General features: G+C 43.6%; 1 protein-coding gene across 3 annotated transcripts in view; it reads right to left on the bottom strand.

The window, feature by feature from the left end:
* The window catches only part of sigirr (single immunoglobulin and toll-interleukin 1 receptor (TIR) domain), a 60,503-nt gene that overhangs the window by 25,573 nt on the left and 20,136 nt on the right, over positions 1-14,794 (bottom strand). For all 3 annotated transcript variants that reach the window (XM_068046094.1, XM_068046093.1, XM_068046095.1), the window contains 2 exons: positions 2,395-2,525; positions 964-1,104 (listed from right to left, as the gene is read on the bottom strand). In XM_068046094.1, coding sequence (XP_067902195.1) covers positions 964-1,104; positions 2,395-2,525 — 272 coding nt within the window. The remainder of the gene's footprint in view (positions 1-963; positions 1,105-2,394; positions 2,526-14,794) is intronic.

Below are 14,794 nucleotides of genomic sequence, written 5' to 3'. Positions count from 1 at the left end.
CATAAAACTACTTCTCTGGTGTCCATTATTTTTTTGTATAATAATCAAACTCTTTGAGTAGAGTCCAACCTGTGACTCATTTCAGGTACTCAACTTTATTTAAAATCTAATTATCCAAACTCTTGATTAGATCCATTATTCTATGAGGAAAAACTCACTGATCCCCACTGCACCATAAGATTAGTGAATTTGCATAAATTATCTAACACTTCGGTATTCATCATTCTGTTTGTAAATCATGTCACAATTCATTTCCAGCTATCCATTATTCCAAAAATAAACCGTCTCAAGCCTGCCATCAGATTCACTCTAATGCACCCATATTATGAAGAACACTTAATTTTATTTCCCTTATTTTTGAGCTAGGCTTTGAAGTGGGGCTCCCGACGTGAAAGCATTTGCAGAAGGATGGAGAGTTTGGAGTTCTATTGTACTGTGAATCATTGTGCACAGAAACATGATAGGAATACAGTTACATGCCTGACTGCACATTTCCAGTTTCTCTGTGGGTTAATGCACTGCTGGGTGTGATATTGAACCACACAGACCAGGAAGGTCCTGGATTCAGTCCCTGATCATGCTGTGGTAACTGATTTCAGTCAGAACACTGCAGTCGGCTTCAGTGGGCTGGGCTGGGGGCAGGAAAATCATCCAGAGTTCCTGATCACTATGTGATCTTTCATCAGAACCAATTATCAGCTGTTCTGATGATAGGTCATCGACCTGAAACATTAAATCTGTTTTGCTCTCCACAGATGCTACCTGACCTGCTGAGTATTTCCAGCATTTTCTATTTATATTTCAAATTTCTAGCAATTACAGTATTTTGCTTCAGCATAGTTTAAGGAGTTTTTTTCCAGATCATTTACCTGAAGTTTCAAAGAGGGGCTTCTGGTGGGTTAGTGGCAGTCATTATTGAGCTTACAGTTGTCAAAATAAATACCTGAAGGAAAAATCACCTACCACTGACTTCAAACTCTCCGTATTTGTTTCTGTACCAGAGCTGCAGATCCAGTCGGCACTTCACATACAGTAATCCAGCCAGGAGCAATGCAAAGAGCACCAGAAGAGCACCCAGTACTGCTGGCACGTGGCTGGCATTGTCTGCAAACAGGAGAAACATAGCAAATAACAGGTCACACAGCATCCTGGCACAGACTAACCAGGAGAAACACAGTAAATAGCATGGGCTATCTGGGGTCCTCATTTCTCTGCTTACCCAGAATGAAATACTTTGCTGCTCAACAGGTACTGACATCTCATAGCATCAGCTCTATTTTTTTTTAAATGTTTCACTGTAAATGTCTCACGGTTGTAAATTTTGACTGACCAAAGTGATGGATACAAGTGCTGGTGAATGGGGTACTTTCCATGCTTAGGGCTGAATCTTCTGTGCCTGCCGCCGATGTCGGCAGCGGGCGAAGAGATTGGCGGCCTGCCCATGCTGACTGTACGTTGTGAAGCTGCCACAATCTTCCGTGTGGTGGCTCATTTAAATAGCCGGGGCGGGCTACCACCCCCACCCCCCCACCCCACCCCCCAATCCAATCACATGGAGAGGGCTGTCTGTCCACCCCGACAATGGTGTCAGCTGCTTGTGTACAGGCGCACTGACACCATTTTAAAAGGGCTTTGAGCCCTACCAGTAAATGTAAATATTTGAAGCACAAGTAAATAAAATTAAAGAAATTTCTTCTGCCCCTCTCCCAACCCCAATAACAATTTAATTACTTGCTCTCTCGCCCCAAAACACTTAGCTTGTCCACCTGACCTATCCCCCCCGCACCTCCCCTGCCTCGCCCCAAACTGTATAAACTATAACACTTCCCACCATCCCCTACACCAATGATGTTACTATGACCCCGGATCCCCCCACCTCCTCCCATCCCGCATCTCACACTGATAAACCTACCTCCTCCATCCTCCTCACCAGTGTGGTGCCTCAATTCCCTGGACGGGGAACCAAAGGCGCGGGGGTGCCGCGCACCGAGCCAAAGATCGCAGCGGGACATGAGGTGGTGGCATAAGTACCATTAATTCATTAATTTTAATGTATTTAAATATTCAAATGGGGGTCCCGTCGCCGATCAGCCGGGGTGGGGGGGGGGGGGTGCCGCCACGAGGCCTTGCTGCTGGCGGTATCGGGGTGCGTGGTGGCCCTCTCCTGGAGGCATCATCATGCCCCCTGCCACCGATCCCGACGCTTGGAAGAGAACAAAATACAGCCCTTAGCATCAAGCACTCCCAAGTATGGTAAAGTACAGTTAAAGCTCTTCTAATCTGCCCCACCAATACGACTCCAGACAGGCAAAGTACAAGGATTTACACCTCCCAGTAAGAACAATCTTGGCATTTACTGCTGACACTAGCCACAGTCGGCAGCATTTGACTCACTTTCTCTTTGTAATGTGAAGGTTGCAAATTCCTTTCTTATGAGACAGGAGAAGATTCCATAATCACCCTCGTCCGTCACATTGACATTCAGAAGACTGGAGAGAAACTTCTCCGAAGCATTATTATTAAACCTGACAAACAAGGATGGAAGGGATTCAGTGACATTATCAAACAATGCAGAGTCCAGTCTAGCATCTGGTCCCTCATCCCTAGCACACAGCCTTGTTTGACCTACTACAGAGTTATATCCTGGCTCTTGCAGGATTACCACATGATAACTGCTCTCCTTCTATGTCCCTACATCATCCACATGTAGAATTACTTCATTTTGTGCTAGCCTTGGTTCACTGGTGGAATTCTCGCCTCGTGTATTAGAAGGTTGTGCGTTCATGCCCCACTCCAGGACTTGACCATAGATCATTTACTGGGGGAGTGCTGCATTGTTGGAGGTGCAGTCTTTCAATGAGACATTAAACCAAGGTATTGTTTACTCTCTCATAGTACAGTACAGAAGGTACAACCAAATCGGCGCTGGACGTGTGGGCATAAGAGTTTCCATGGCAGTATCTGAAGAGCAGGAAAATTTCCCTCATGTCCTAATTAATATTTATCCCTTGACCAACACCACAAAAACAGATCATCTGTCCATTTATTTTATTTTTGCCTATGGGACCTTGCTTTGTGCAAATTGGCTGTCATGTTACAGACACAACAACAATGACTTCAATTCAATGCTGGGGAAGCACTGTGGGACAGTTTCTTGTTTTATCCTGAGCTAAACTTCAAAATCGCTCATCAAGACCACCTATTTATACTTTTGCAATACTGCTCAGCTCTGCCCATACCTCACCCCTGTTATGTTTACGCTGGGTTAAATTTCGATATCTGATTTAACTCTGAGCAATGCAGATATCATACTTGTGTTAAATAACCAACTGGTTTATTTAAAGGACATTAACTATAAAGGTCTTACAGACTTAGGCATATGTCTTGACAGCAGCCTGTGGCCGTGAGAGCAGATTCAAATTGTCTGATTTACGGAAGCTTCTGCTCTCTCTAGCTCCACTTGGAAGCCTAAGCAATCAAACCAATAAACACAGACCAAAACCATCAAACTCAGATCAATCAAACACTACAACCCCACCTTGCTGAAACTCTAATCCACACCTTTCTCATCTCCTGGCATCTGACAAGGGAAACAACCCTTAAACCTCTTCATATAAAGTAGGTGACTGCTGCAGGGAAGCATCATGCAAGTGTGAGGTAGATCTGGATGAATTCTTCATGTGGAGCCAGAATAGAAACAGGGAGCAGAGTTTAAACTGCGGAAACCTCCAGGTAAATAGAGCTTGAGGGTTAATTGCTTCTCATTCAGTTCTGTTAACCTTTCTCACCCAGCACAGACTTGTGAATACAGCTTTAGGTAGGGTAGGCTGCCATCAAAAAAATATTATCTTGTCATTTATCTCATTACTGACTGTGGGACCTTGATATGCACAAATTGGCTGCCATGTTTGCCTGCAAAACAGCAGTAAATACACTTTGAATAATTTGTTAGCTACAAAGCAATTTTGAACACCCTGAGAGGCTTGAAAGGGACTAAATAAATGCAAATGACAGTTTTCCCCTGTTACAATCTCAGTGAAACCGTTAATGGTGGCGTTCAAAATCATGAAAGTTTTCCTGAGAGTAAATAAAGTATAATCATTTCCATTGGCAGAAGGCTCAGTCACCAGAGGACACATTTAAGGTGATTGGCAAAAGAACCAGAGGTGAAATGAGGAGAAATCTTTTTCCAGAGTGAATTATGTTGATCAGGAATGAACTGATTGAAAGGGTAGTGGAAGCAGAATCAATAATGCCTTTCAAAAGGAAATGGATAAGTACTTGAAGGGAAAATATTTGCAGGGCTATAGAGATGGTTCCAGGCCTCTGCACTAATTGGACAGCTCTTTTGTGCTGTATAATTCTATGATTCTATAATTACTTTTCTCTTTCCAGCATTCCCATATGTTATCACTTTGTTACTGCCATTCCCACATTACTCCTCATCTCTTGCCAGTCTTCCCGCAACTTGGATGTGTAGTGAAGACATTTTAAGATTCAGGAAGAAGTTATATCCAACCCAAAACGTTAACTGTTGCTCTCTCCACAGATGCTGCCAGACCTGTTGAGTATTTCCAGTACTTTCTGCTTTTATTCCAGATTTCCAGCATCCGCAGTATTTTTTAATTTAAGATTCAGTCTGCTGTGCTGGAAATAGAGGAGCAGGGTTAAGAAACGTGGATGAACTAATAACCTGATGACAATACTTTTCAGTTGATTTTGTACGATCCATAATTTATCTTAAATTCTATGGAGGTTACACAGTAGAATTCCCATTAAATCTTTTACTGGTTTTATTTTAAATCATGATTCATATAAATATCTTTTGGAATACTGGCAAGGTTCCCACATTCTGGTTGGGATTTTACCAAGTGGTTTCTAGTTTACAATAATACTTTTTAAAAAAAAATTCTTTCATGGGTTGTATCATTGGCAATGGCCATCTCTAACTACGCCTGAGAAGGCTTGGAATTTCTTGCTCTGCATCACTATAAATCCCACAACATATCTGCACATTCAATACAGACACACTTTCGAGTTCTCCTAGCCAACAGTTATCCCTCAACAATCATCACAAAAAGGGACCATCTAGTCATTGTTGGCCGTCTCGTTTCCCTATATTACAACAATGACTACATTTCATTGGCTGTAAAGTGCTAGTTTTTGAGATGTCCTGAGACCATGAAAGGTGCTAAATACAGGTTCATTCTTACTTTATACACCAAACATGCACACACCACATTCGGGGACCTTCTATGGCATTGTTCATTTCAATCAAATTCCATTTATACATTATTTTGGAATTGAATTCTGACATTCCATTTTTTTCTGTAAATTAGTTATCTTCCTTTATAGAAAGAATCCTTTATCCATATGCTTAATTTTTATTGCTAACCCCTTTTAAAGTCCAAGATACACATGAAGACAGTAGGCAACCCAGAGTAGACTGAAGGCAGGTATATGGGACAAGACTGTAGTGGGGACGGTAGGGGTTTGTGGGGTTCAGCAGAGGCTACAAGGTGTTTTGGACTTGTTAAGCATTGGAGAGTGGTTCTGAGCTATATCACTACAGTGGAGGAAGACTGTATTTGTGAAGAGTCCCTACATATACAGAGTACTGGGAAGAAGTCCTGTGGTCTGGGACTAGTGTCTTAAGGGTGTGGTAGTGGCAAGAAGGTGGCTCAGAGGTGCGGCAGTGCTGAGAAGTTCATCCTGGGATCTGCAATGGAAGGACCAGGCTTTGGGAATAAGGCAGTAGGTGTCAGATTGTGGGAGCATTGAACGAGGAGATCTTTTGGATGTGGGAGCAGTTCAAGGGAGTCCCCAGGATATGATAGCAGAGGGGTGCTCTGGGGCTATGATAAGTGTGGGGGGAGTGTTCGAGTATCACTGTGGGGTCTATAAGAAGTGGGAAGAGAGTATTGGGATTGATAGTCTGTGAATTTTGCATGCTGAAAGGGCAGATCTGAGAATGGAAGCCCTCAAGTGGTGTTTTAGGGCCTGGTGGAGGCAGGAGGGTTGCCAGGGGCTGGAATCACTCAGAACAGGAGGTCTGTGAGTAACAGGAGGGTGGGGGGTTTGGGGAGCAGTGTTTGTAGGCTTGGGAACGCAGAAAAAGGGGTATGAAAGGGGTACTGGAGACTGAGAATTGGAAGGGGTTACCCCAAATATGGAAAAATTGAGGAAGTGGCTCCTGTGGCGTGGGGGGGAAATTGAGCAGCTGGACACCTGGAAGCATGGGGGTTGCAGACAGGGTTCTAGGATGTTGTTTTACTGGAGGGATTGAGGTGTGTACAGGAGACTGGAGACTATGGGCCTTCTTACATTTTTTCTGCTCATTGTCCTAAGGATAGCAGAATAGAAATTGTATTTTAAACACTGCTTGGTAAACTCTCACTTGTATTTTTGCTGCTATAGATTTTAAGATAGTGACTGAATTGTTGGTTTTCTTTTATTCATTCATGGGATGTGGGTGTCGCTGGCTAGGCCAACATTTATTGCCCGTCCCTAAATGCTAAGGTGGTGGTGAGCTGCTTTCTTGAACTGCTGCAGTCCATGTGAGATAGGTCCACCCACAGTGCTGTTAGGAAGGGAGTTCCAGGATCTTGATCCAGCGACAGTGAAGGAATGGCGATATTGTTCCAAGTCAGGATGGTGTGTGACTTGGAGGGGAACTTGCAGGTGGTGGCGTTCTCATGCATTTGTTGCCCTTGTCCTTCTAGTTGGTAGAGGTCGCGGGTTTGGAAGGTGCTGTCTAAGGAGCCTTGGTGCATTGCTGCAATACATCTTGTAGATGGTACACACTGCTGCCACTGTGTGCCGGTGGTGGAGGGAGTGAATGTTTGTGCATGGGGTGTCAATCAAGTGGGTTGCTTTGTCCTGGATGGTGTTGAGCTTCTTGAGTTTTGTTGAAGCTACACCCATCCAGACAAGTGGAGAGTATTCCATCACACTCCTGGCTTGTGCCTTGTAGATGGTGGATAGGCTTTGGGAGTCAGGAGGCAAGTTACTCACTGCAGGATTCCTAGCCTCTGACTGCTCTTGTAGCCACGGTATTTATATGGCTACTCCAGTTCAGTTTCTGCTCACTGGTAACCCCAAGGATGTTGATAGTGGGAGATTCAGCAATCGTAATGCCATTGAATGTCAAGGGCAGATGGTTAGATTCTCTCTTGTTGGAGATGGTCATTGCCTGGCACTTGTGTGGTCTAATTACTCCTTTGCCCTCAAGCCCTACTTCATCTGAAGATTACACCTGGCCTTGGCTCCAAGAATGCAATGTCAGAGAAGATGGATTGGTAGTAGGTTTATATACCAACTGATATCTGTTTGTCATATTTTAAATGACACACTCCCCAATGCAAATTTCTGTGCCACACTTGAAACAAAATAAAAGAAACCATAGACAACGAATGTCATTTGGAATCCCCAGCAACAGAAAATATTGGGCACATAATATTTACAGCATCTAACTGACTTATGAATGAACTCATGGAACATTTTCTTAATATTAGATTTCAAAGCCTTAAAGGAACATAACCACACTTTAGCAGCAAACGAACACTGCATTTTATATGGTACAAAAAGGGTCGATTCTATAGTCCCATTCACTCAGTAGGGATAGTAGATTTAAGTATCGCAGTAATGATGTAGTTCTATTTCTGCTGGTGTTCCCTTTGAGCATGGCAGCCCCAGTGGAAGTACAGGACTGTTATTATCCCTCATGTTCTTGTCCTTATAAAACAGCACATCCTCTGTCTTCGTCTGAGTTGTGCCTCAGGAGATCACTGCTTTCTAATATATATGTATATATAGGCATATATGCGCACACATACACATATTCAGTAATTGCACAAAACTATACGTTCTGGATTTTTCCAAGCTTACTCACTATATCCACAGGGATTTTTTTTTCTTCACCTCATTTGACTAACATTTTTAATAATGAACAAGGATAGCAAGAGTTTAGTTAATGTTTATAGCAACAGATATCCAGTTTACAGTGTTCCCGAGACTCAGTTGGTAATTGCATCACCCAGCACAGGTTCAATCTCTAGTGGGCTGATCTCACCTGGCCAGCTGTGGGAGGGGGGAAATCATCACAATTGGCTTCAGCACATCTGGCTACAGAGGTCAAATACCAGTCAGAGTTCCTTCTATTCGTGCTGTCGATATGGTAGGCAGAATTTCACTCCGAGATACCAATTGGCGATTGGGATGGATTTGGTCCCCTGATGTCGGCTGTTGACAATAGCGGTGGCATTTTGACCACAGCAGCAGGGACTCTAACAGAAATATCCATTCTATAATGACAGGGTGGCACCATGAGTCTGGCTTTTTCCAGTGTGGGAAAAATAGAAAACCAACAGAAGTTGAAATTGTACACAGCTCTGCAGCAGGGGTCAGATGATGCAACTTTATTTCCCAATTTTCTATCCTTGGGATGGCAGAGAGTTTTGTCAGGTTACAACTCAATAGATATTGGGAGAAGTGGCAGCTCATTACCTCATCCTCTTCCTGCACGAGTCTAGATAGAGTCAGCAGGCGGTTGGATGATTGAGAGGACATCATAGCTCAGCCCAGTTCTGTTCTCACCCTATGTCCTGATGTGGCTTTTACAGCAGGCATCAATGTATAACAATTAGGAGTAGGAACTGGGGCTGATTGCTCCTTACCAGTAAATTAAGGCCTATTGTAGCACCCTTATTGCTGCTCTGGCTGTAATCAGTTAACTCGATACAGTCCAGAGATTGAGTCTAATCTGTACACCTCAGTGCCACACTAGGAACCCATTTATTGAGAAGCTCAATTCAGATTTCTTTTTAAAATCTTGAATGTGTAGGAATTGCAGTATAATACTCAAATCTGAGTTCATACCATAGAAAGACCACAGCCAGAGGTCATTTTCTGAACTCAGGTGGAATTGTAAACATGAGGTACTAAGGAATCTGAAGCCGATGACTGAATTGCAGTTTAATTCTTAAAGAGGAAGGTAATTCTGTAGGGGTCCAGGGTAGATAGTTGATCACTTAAAGTACTCCACAATCTTGCATTCAACAAGTAGATGAATAAAAATATTTGTTGACATTCTTTTTCTATAAATATCAACAGTTTGCGACCAGGTCAGGCCCCCTCCTCACCACCAGGACCTATTTGGATGTAATTGACAGACAGCATTCTGGAACAACTCCAAAGAATGGAATGGCAAATGCAGTTTATTCCGTTCTTTTATCTTAGGAGGAACTGGCCAAACCTAAGGTGGCTGAACAGGTATTTTCTGGATATAAAATGCAGCAGGCCTCACTAGACATTCCTTCCACTTTACAGCAGAATTGTCCAACACATTAGCCAGATGTAACTAATTGCATTTTTGATTAGTAAATAAAAAATGAGTAACAGACACCATCGTTGGGCATGTGATCTCAATACTCACATTCACATGACATACGCACATGTACTCTGACCTTTTTGTACGTTTGTGGCAAAATGGTAAGATGAAAGGCTCAGTGTGCAAGTTTTTTTTGATTGTTGTGTGTGCCTAGCTTTTATTAATTATTGATTGTTAGTTATCTGCCAAAATGGTGTGTAACATGAGTGAGAAAGTTGGACTTCAACACCTTGGAAACATCAGCAATATTGTTTATGTGGATAGGGGAGCGGTCATCATGATCAATGCTACTAATTGGAATAAATACTACAGGCCAGCAGATGAAAGCAATCCGAACAATAACAAGCATCTCCAACAGGTGGGTCATGACAAAAGGCGGGCAGCATCCAACCACGGCCTGGAGAGCAGGGACAGATCTGGCACTGCCTGTTGTCCGAGTCAACGTTTTCAGCAATCTGTCTGAAGTCAAAATATTGAATTGATGGACACAATCCTAGAAGCTGAAATAAGATTTGCAAAGTCTGATAAATTCATTCCAAAATTCCAAACTTTAGTGAAACAGCAAGGCTGCAAAGTTTTGTATTGACTGGTAATAGATGTTTGTTAAGTAACTATATGCATGAAGTATATTTACCTGTATTGTGTGTAAGGTGTAATTAGTGCATGTGGCTAAAATGGTGTTGCTCTAGAAATACCTGTGGCTAGCCAACAATATCTATTAGATAACACTGCTTTACAGCATGTACAGGTAATACTAGATAGCTTGGACGGACTGAGCCAAGTAATGCTGAGTCTGCACTTACACTGGAATTAACCCACTAAAAAGTTCCAGAGATAAATAGAGCTTGATTTAATGCAGAAAGACATCAAAAAAGGTCAGATGAAACCACAATGTCTGTAGCAGAAGACTGTTGGTGGACAAAGGGCTCCAACAATGCTAAAGAGTAAACTATTCAATAGCATCCAAAGTGGTACCAAGGCACAGAGATCTAAAGATCTTAGGCTCAATCCCTGCTGTGTTGGATGATGACGGGCAGCACAGTGTCGCAGTGGTTAGCACCGCAGCCTCACAGTTCCAGGGACCCGGGTTCGATTCTGGGTACTGCCTGTGCGGAGTTTGCAAGTTCTCCCTGTGACCGTGTGGGTTTTCGCTGGGTGCTCCAGTTTCCTCCCACAGCCAAAGACTTGCAGGTGATAGGTAAATTGGCCATTGTAAATTGCCCCAAGCGTAGGTAGATGATAGGGAATATGGGATTACTGTAGGGTTAGTATAAATGGGTGGTTGTTGGTCGGCACAGACTCGGTGGGCTGAAGGGCCTGTTTCAGTGCTGTATCTCTAAATAAAATAAAATGACAGATGGGGGAGCGATTGGGGTGCTACAATTTGCCTGAATGCCCTCAGGCTAGGCAAGTCAGAAATTCAGCCAGTTTTCCATTGCCTGTTCACTATCCACTGAATCCGACTGGAAAATGTAGATATCAGGTATGGACTCTAATCAGGCTGTGCTCTGATACCCTCCATTGTTGAGTGAGTGGGCTACTGCACAGCAGATGCAGTATAATGTGGATAAATGTGAGGTTATCCACTTTGGTAGCAAAAACAGGAAGGCAGATTATCTGAATGGTTAACAAACTGAGAGAGGGGAATATGCAGCGAGACCTGGGTGTTCTCGTACACCAGTCGCTGAAGGTAAGCATGCAGGTGCAACAGGCGGTAAAAAAGGCAAATGGTATGTTGGCCTTCAAAGCGAGAGGATTCGACTACAGAAGCAGGGATGTCTTGCTGCAATTATACAGGGCCTTGGTGAGGCCATACCTGAAATATTGTGTGCAGTTTTGGTCTCCTTATCTGAGGAAGGATGTTCTTGCTATAAAGGGAGTGCAGCAAAGGTTTACCGGACTGATTCCTGGGATGGCGGGACTGAAATATGAGGAGAGATCGAGTCGGTTAGGATTATATTCGCTTGAGTTCAGAAGAGTGAGGGGGGATCACATAGAAACCTATAAAATTCTAACAGGACTTGACAGGGTAGATGCAGGAAGGATGTTCCTGATAGTGGGGGAGTCCAGAAGCAGGGGTCATAGTCTAAGGATATGGGGTGAACCTTTCAGGACTGAGATGAGGAGAAATCTCTTCATCCAGAGAGTGGTGAACCTGTGGAATTCGCTACCACAGAAAGCAGTTGAGGCCAAAACATTGTATGTTTTCAAAAAGGAGTTAGATATAGCTCTTGGGTCTAAAGGCATCAAAGGGTATGGGGTGAAAGCAGGAACAGGTTACTGAATTGGATGGTCAGCCATGATCATAATGAGTGGCTGAGCAGGCTCGCAGGGCCAAATTGCCTACTCCTGCTCCGATTTTCTATGTTTCTAATAACATGTCAGAACTCATTATATTTTTTTAAAATTGAGAATCTTGGATGCAGGGCCCAGGCTAATGGTACAGAGCACCACCAAGGTTAAACAGACGATAAAGCAAGTAGAAAAAGTAGCAATTAGGTGAAGCCAAGCTTGTTCTTTAAAAGAACATAGATTATAGGAAGAAAAGCAGAGTGAGGGGGAAAGAATTCCAGGTGAGGTCCAGGAAAGATTGAGTTAAAGTATGAGATGATGTGTTGAGTCTTGATTTCAATACTATGAGGATGGAACAAGGAAGAATACAGTGTAAGCCAATGCATTCGGAACTGAGGAGAGACTAGGAGATGACCTATTTTTTAAAAACACAGTGAATTGTTATGATTTGGAATGCACTGCCCAAATGGGTGATGGAAGCAGATTCAATAACTTTCAAAAGGGAATTGGATAAATACTCAAAGGGGGAAATGTTCAGGACTATGAGGAAAGGACAGGGTGTGAGACTAATTGGATAGTTCTTTCGAAAAGCCAGCACAGGCTCAATGGGTCAAATGACATTCTTTAGTGTTGCGTCATTCTATGATCAGAGAACACAGAAAATGTAAACTGAAGAAAATAATCAGTGAGGAAGCATTAGTTTTTGTTCAATGTGCTGCTCCCCACTACATACTGAAAAAAATAAATCAATTTTCTCCAGTAAAGACCCATCATGATATTTTAGTATCTTTATATTTTTCCAATATATTATGAGCTGCTATCTTGGACCAAAAGTACTCTTCTGGACTTTCCTTCCCTTTTGACTTGGGTAAAGACAAAGGTTGCCTTCAAACATTATAGGAATGGGAGAGAATATGCATTCACTCCTACCCTCCACCTGCAGCAGAATGAGAGAATTTCATATTGGAATGAAGTAGCAAACATACCCAACACAACTCGAATTCTTTCTGTCACATTGGATTGGAGAGCAGCAACTGCTAGGATTGGGAACTACCAGATACTGATCACTAATTCTCCTGGACAATGCTTCTTGGGGTCCTCAACTGCCCTTGTGGCCTTTTTAGATTCAGCCTCTCAGCTGTCTGGGCTGGTGCTCAGAGGACAGACACTTCAAATAGTTCACTAGTTAGCATCCTTCTCATTACTTGCAGCGAGAAGATATATCCCCCCACCCCAACTAAAGGTTGTCTCTCCTGCCCAAACACGTGACTGAAATGCATGAGGGGCGCATGCCAATCTTAACTGGAAATGCACAGCTGTTGCATTCCTGCTCCCCTCCGCTCGATTACCTCTAAAGATTCCTCCCAACAAATGAAATGCCCCGAATCTGCACAATGGCAAAAAAATGCATTCTGCAGATCAGTGCATGCACAAAGTACAATGACTCAACCATTCCTCCTCATATATTGCACCAACTCCAATGGAGTGCTCTAGTGTTCAGAGATGGTTGTGAACCCCTTATAACTCTCTCCCTTATAAATACTCCTTTGAATTTTTGTCACATTCATCTTTCTCCCCCACAAAATGTTCCATAAGATAATGGCCATGATATTTACATGGAGGGTCTGGGTGAGGCCACAAATGGCTGAAGAGCCCAGCAAGACTGGGGACATGGAGGTCCACGTGATCTTAATGGCAGGACCTCATTAATGCTTTTAGCTCCATTTTTTGTCTGGCAGCTGGCCAATTGACAGTCTCGCCGGCAGGTAGGGGGAAAATCCAGTGGCAGGTGATCACAGCCAGGGACTCTTTGGGCAGTCCCACTTGAGGGGTTGGGGAGACGAAGAGGCTAGAGGTCCGCAATAAGGAGGGTCTGAGAGGCCAGCAATCAGGGTTGACTGAGGTGGAAGGCTTCCTTGAGGAGTCAGGGGAGCAGCCCTGGTCCTCTTGGCTCAGAAAAACTGAACTGGCAACTCCCATTTCTGCTTAACTGTTGAATTTCCCAACCCTGGGAAACCTGTGCAGCAACAATAAATTTTTATATCAGGTGCCCAATTTAAATACATGAATTAAGAGTCCCACATAAGAACATTAGCTCTCCACAACTGGAGAATCAGACTCCCTGATATCTGGCATCATAAAAAAGGCAGCGAACACATTTATTTATTTATTTAGAGATACAGCACTGAAACAGGCCCTTCGGCCCACCGAGTCTGTGCCGACCATCAACCACCCATTTATACTAATCCTACATTAATCCCATATTCCTTCCACATCCCCACCTTCCCTCAATTCCCCTACCACCTACCTATACTAGGGGCAATTTATAATGGCCAATTTACCTATTAACCTGCAAGTCTTTGGCTGTGGGAGGAAATCGGAGCACCCGGCGAAAACCCACGTGGTCACAGGGAGAACTTGCTAACTCCGCACAGGCAGTACCCAGAATCGAACCCGGGTCGCTGGAACTGTGAGGCTGCGGTGCTAACCACTGCGCCACTGTGCCGCCCTTGTTCCCTAAGCTTTCTATCCACTACCCCAATCTTCTCCCCACCTGTTGTGGGGGGTGGGGGGAGGATGAGTTAATATTGAGGCTTGTGTCACCCAAGTAACATGTTAAACAGATCAGAGGATAAAACACTGGTTAGGCCTCAGCTGGAGTACGGTGTACAATTCTGGGCACACTCTTGATGGAATACTTGTCTTCATTGTGTACTATTGCTCGTCAGTGCCATCTGTGATGGTGCCTGGTTTCAATTAGTTTGCCAGTGAAACTGGGTTGATATATTTTTAATATATTCCTTCCTTGTTTCAGGAAGGATGTCAAAGCCCGATTGTTTTAAGGAGACAGGCTGAGCGCTGCAAGTTTCTGGGCTTCTAGAGAAATCAGACTGCAAAGCAGCTGGTTGAAACAGTTAGGCGGCCGCTAAAAGCACCTAAATTGAGGGCTAGCCATTGGTGAATGACTTACAGCAGTTATCTTCTGTGACAGAAAAATTATCAGTGATACCACGCCATCAGGATGGTAGTGGGTAAGGCCAAGGTGGTTCAAGAGGCAACAAGACCAAACCGTTAAAAGGAAGGTTGCATCGCTCGCTATTGACAGGAACCCAC

Source organism: Heterodontus francisci, chromosome 14 (assembly GCF_036365525.1).
Source record: "Heterodontus francisci isolate sHetFra1 chromosome 14, sHetFra1.hap1, whole genome shotgun sequence".
Lineage (NCBI taxonomy): Eukaryota > Metazoa > Chordata > Chondrichthyes > Heterodontiformes > Heterodontidae > Heterodontus > Heterodontus francisci.
The sequence above is the reverse complement of the archived record's forward strand: the minus strand, read 5'-3'. Positions and strand labels throughout refer to the sequence as shown.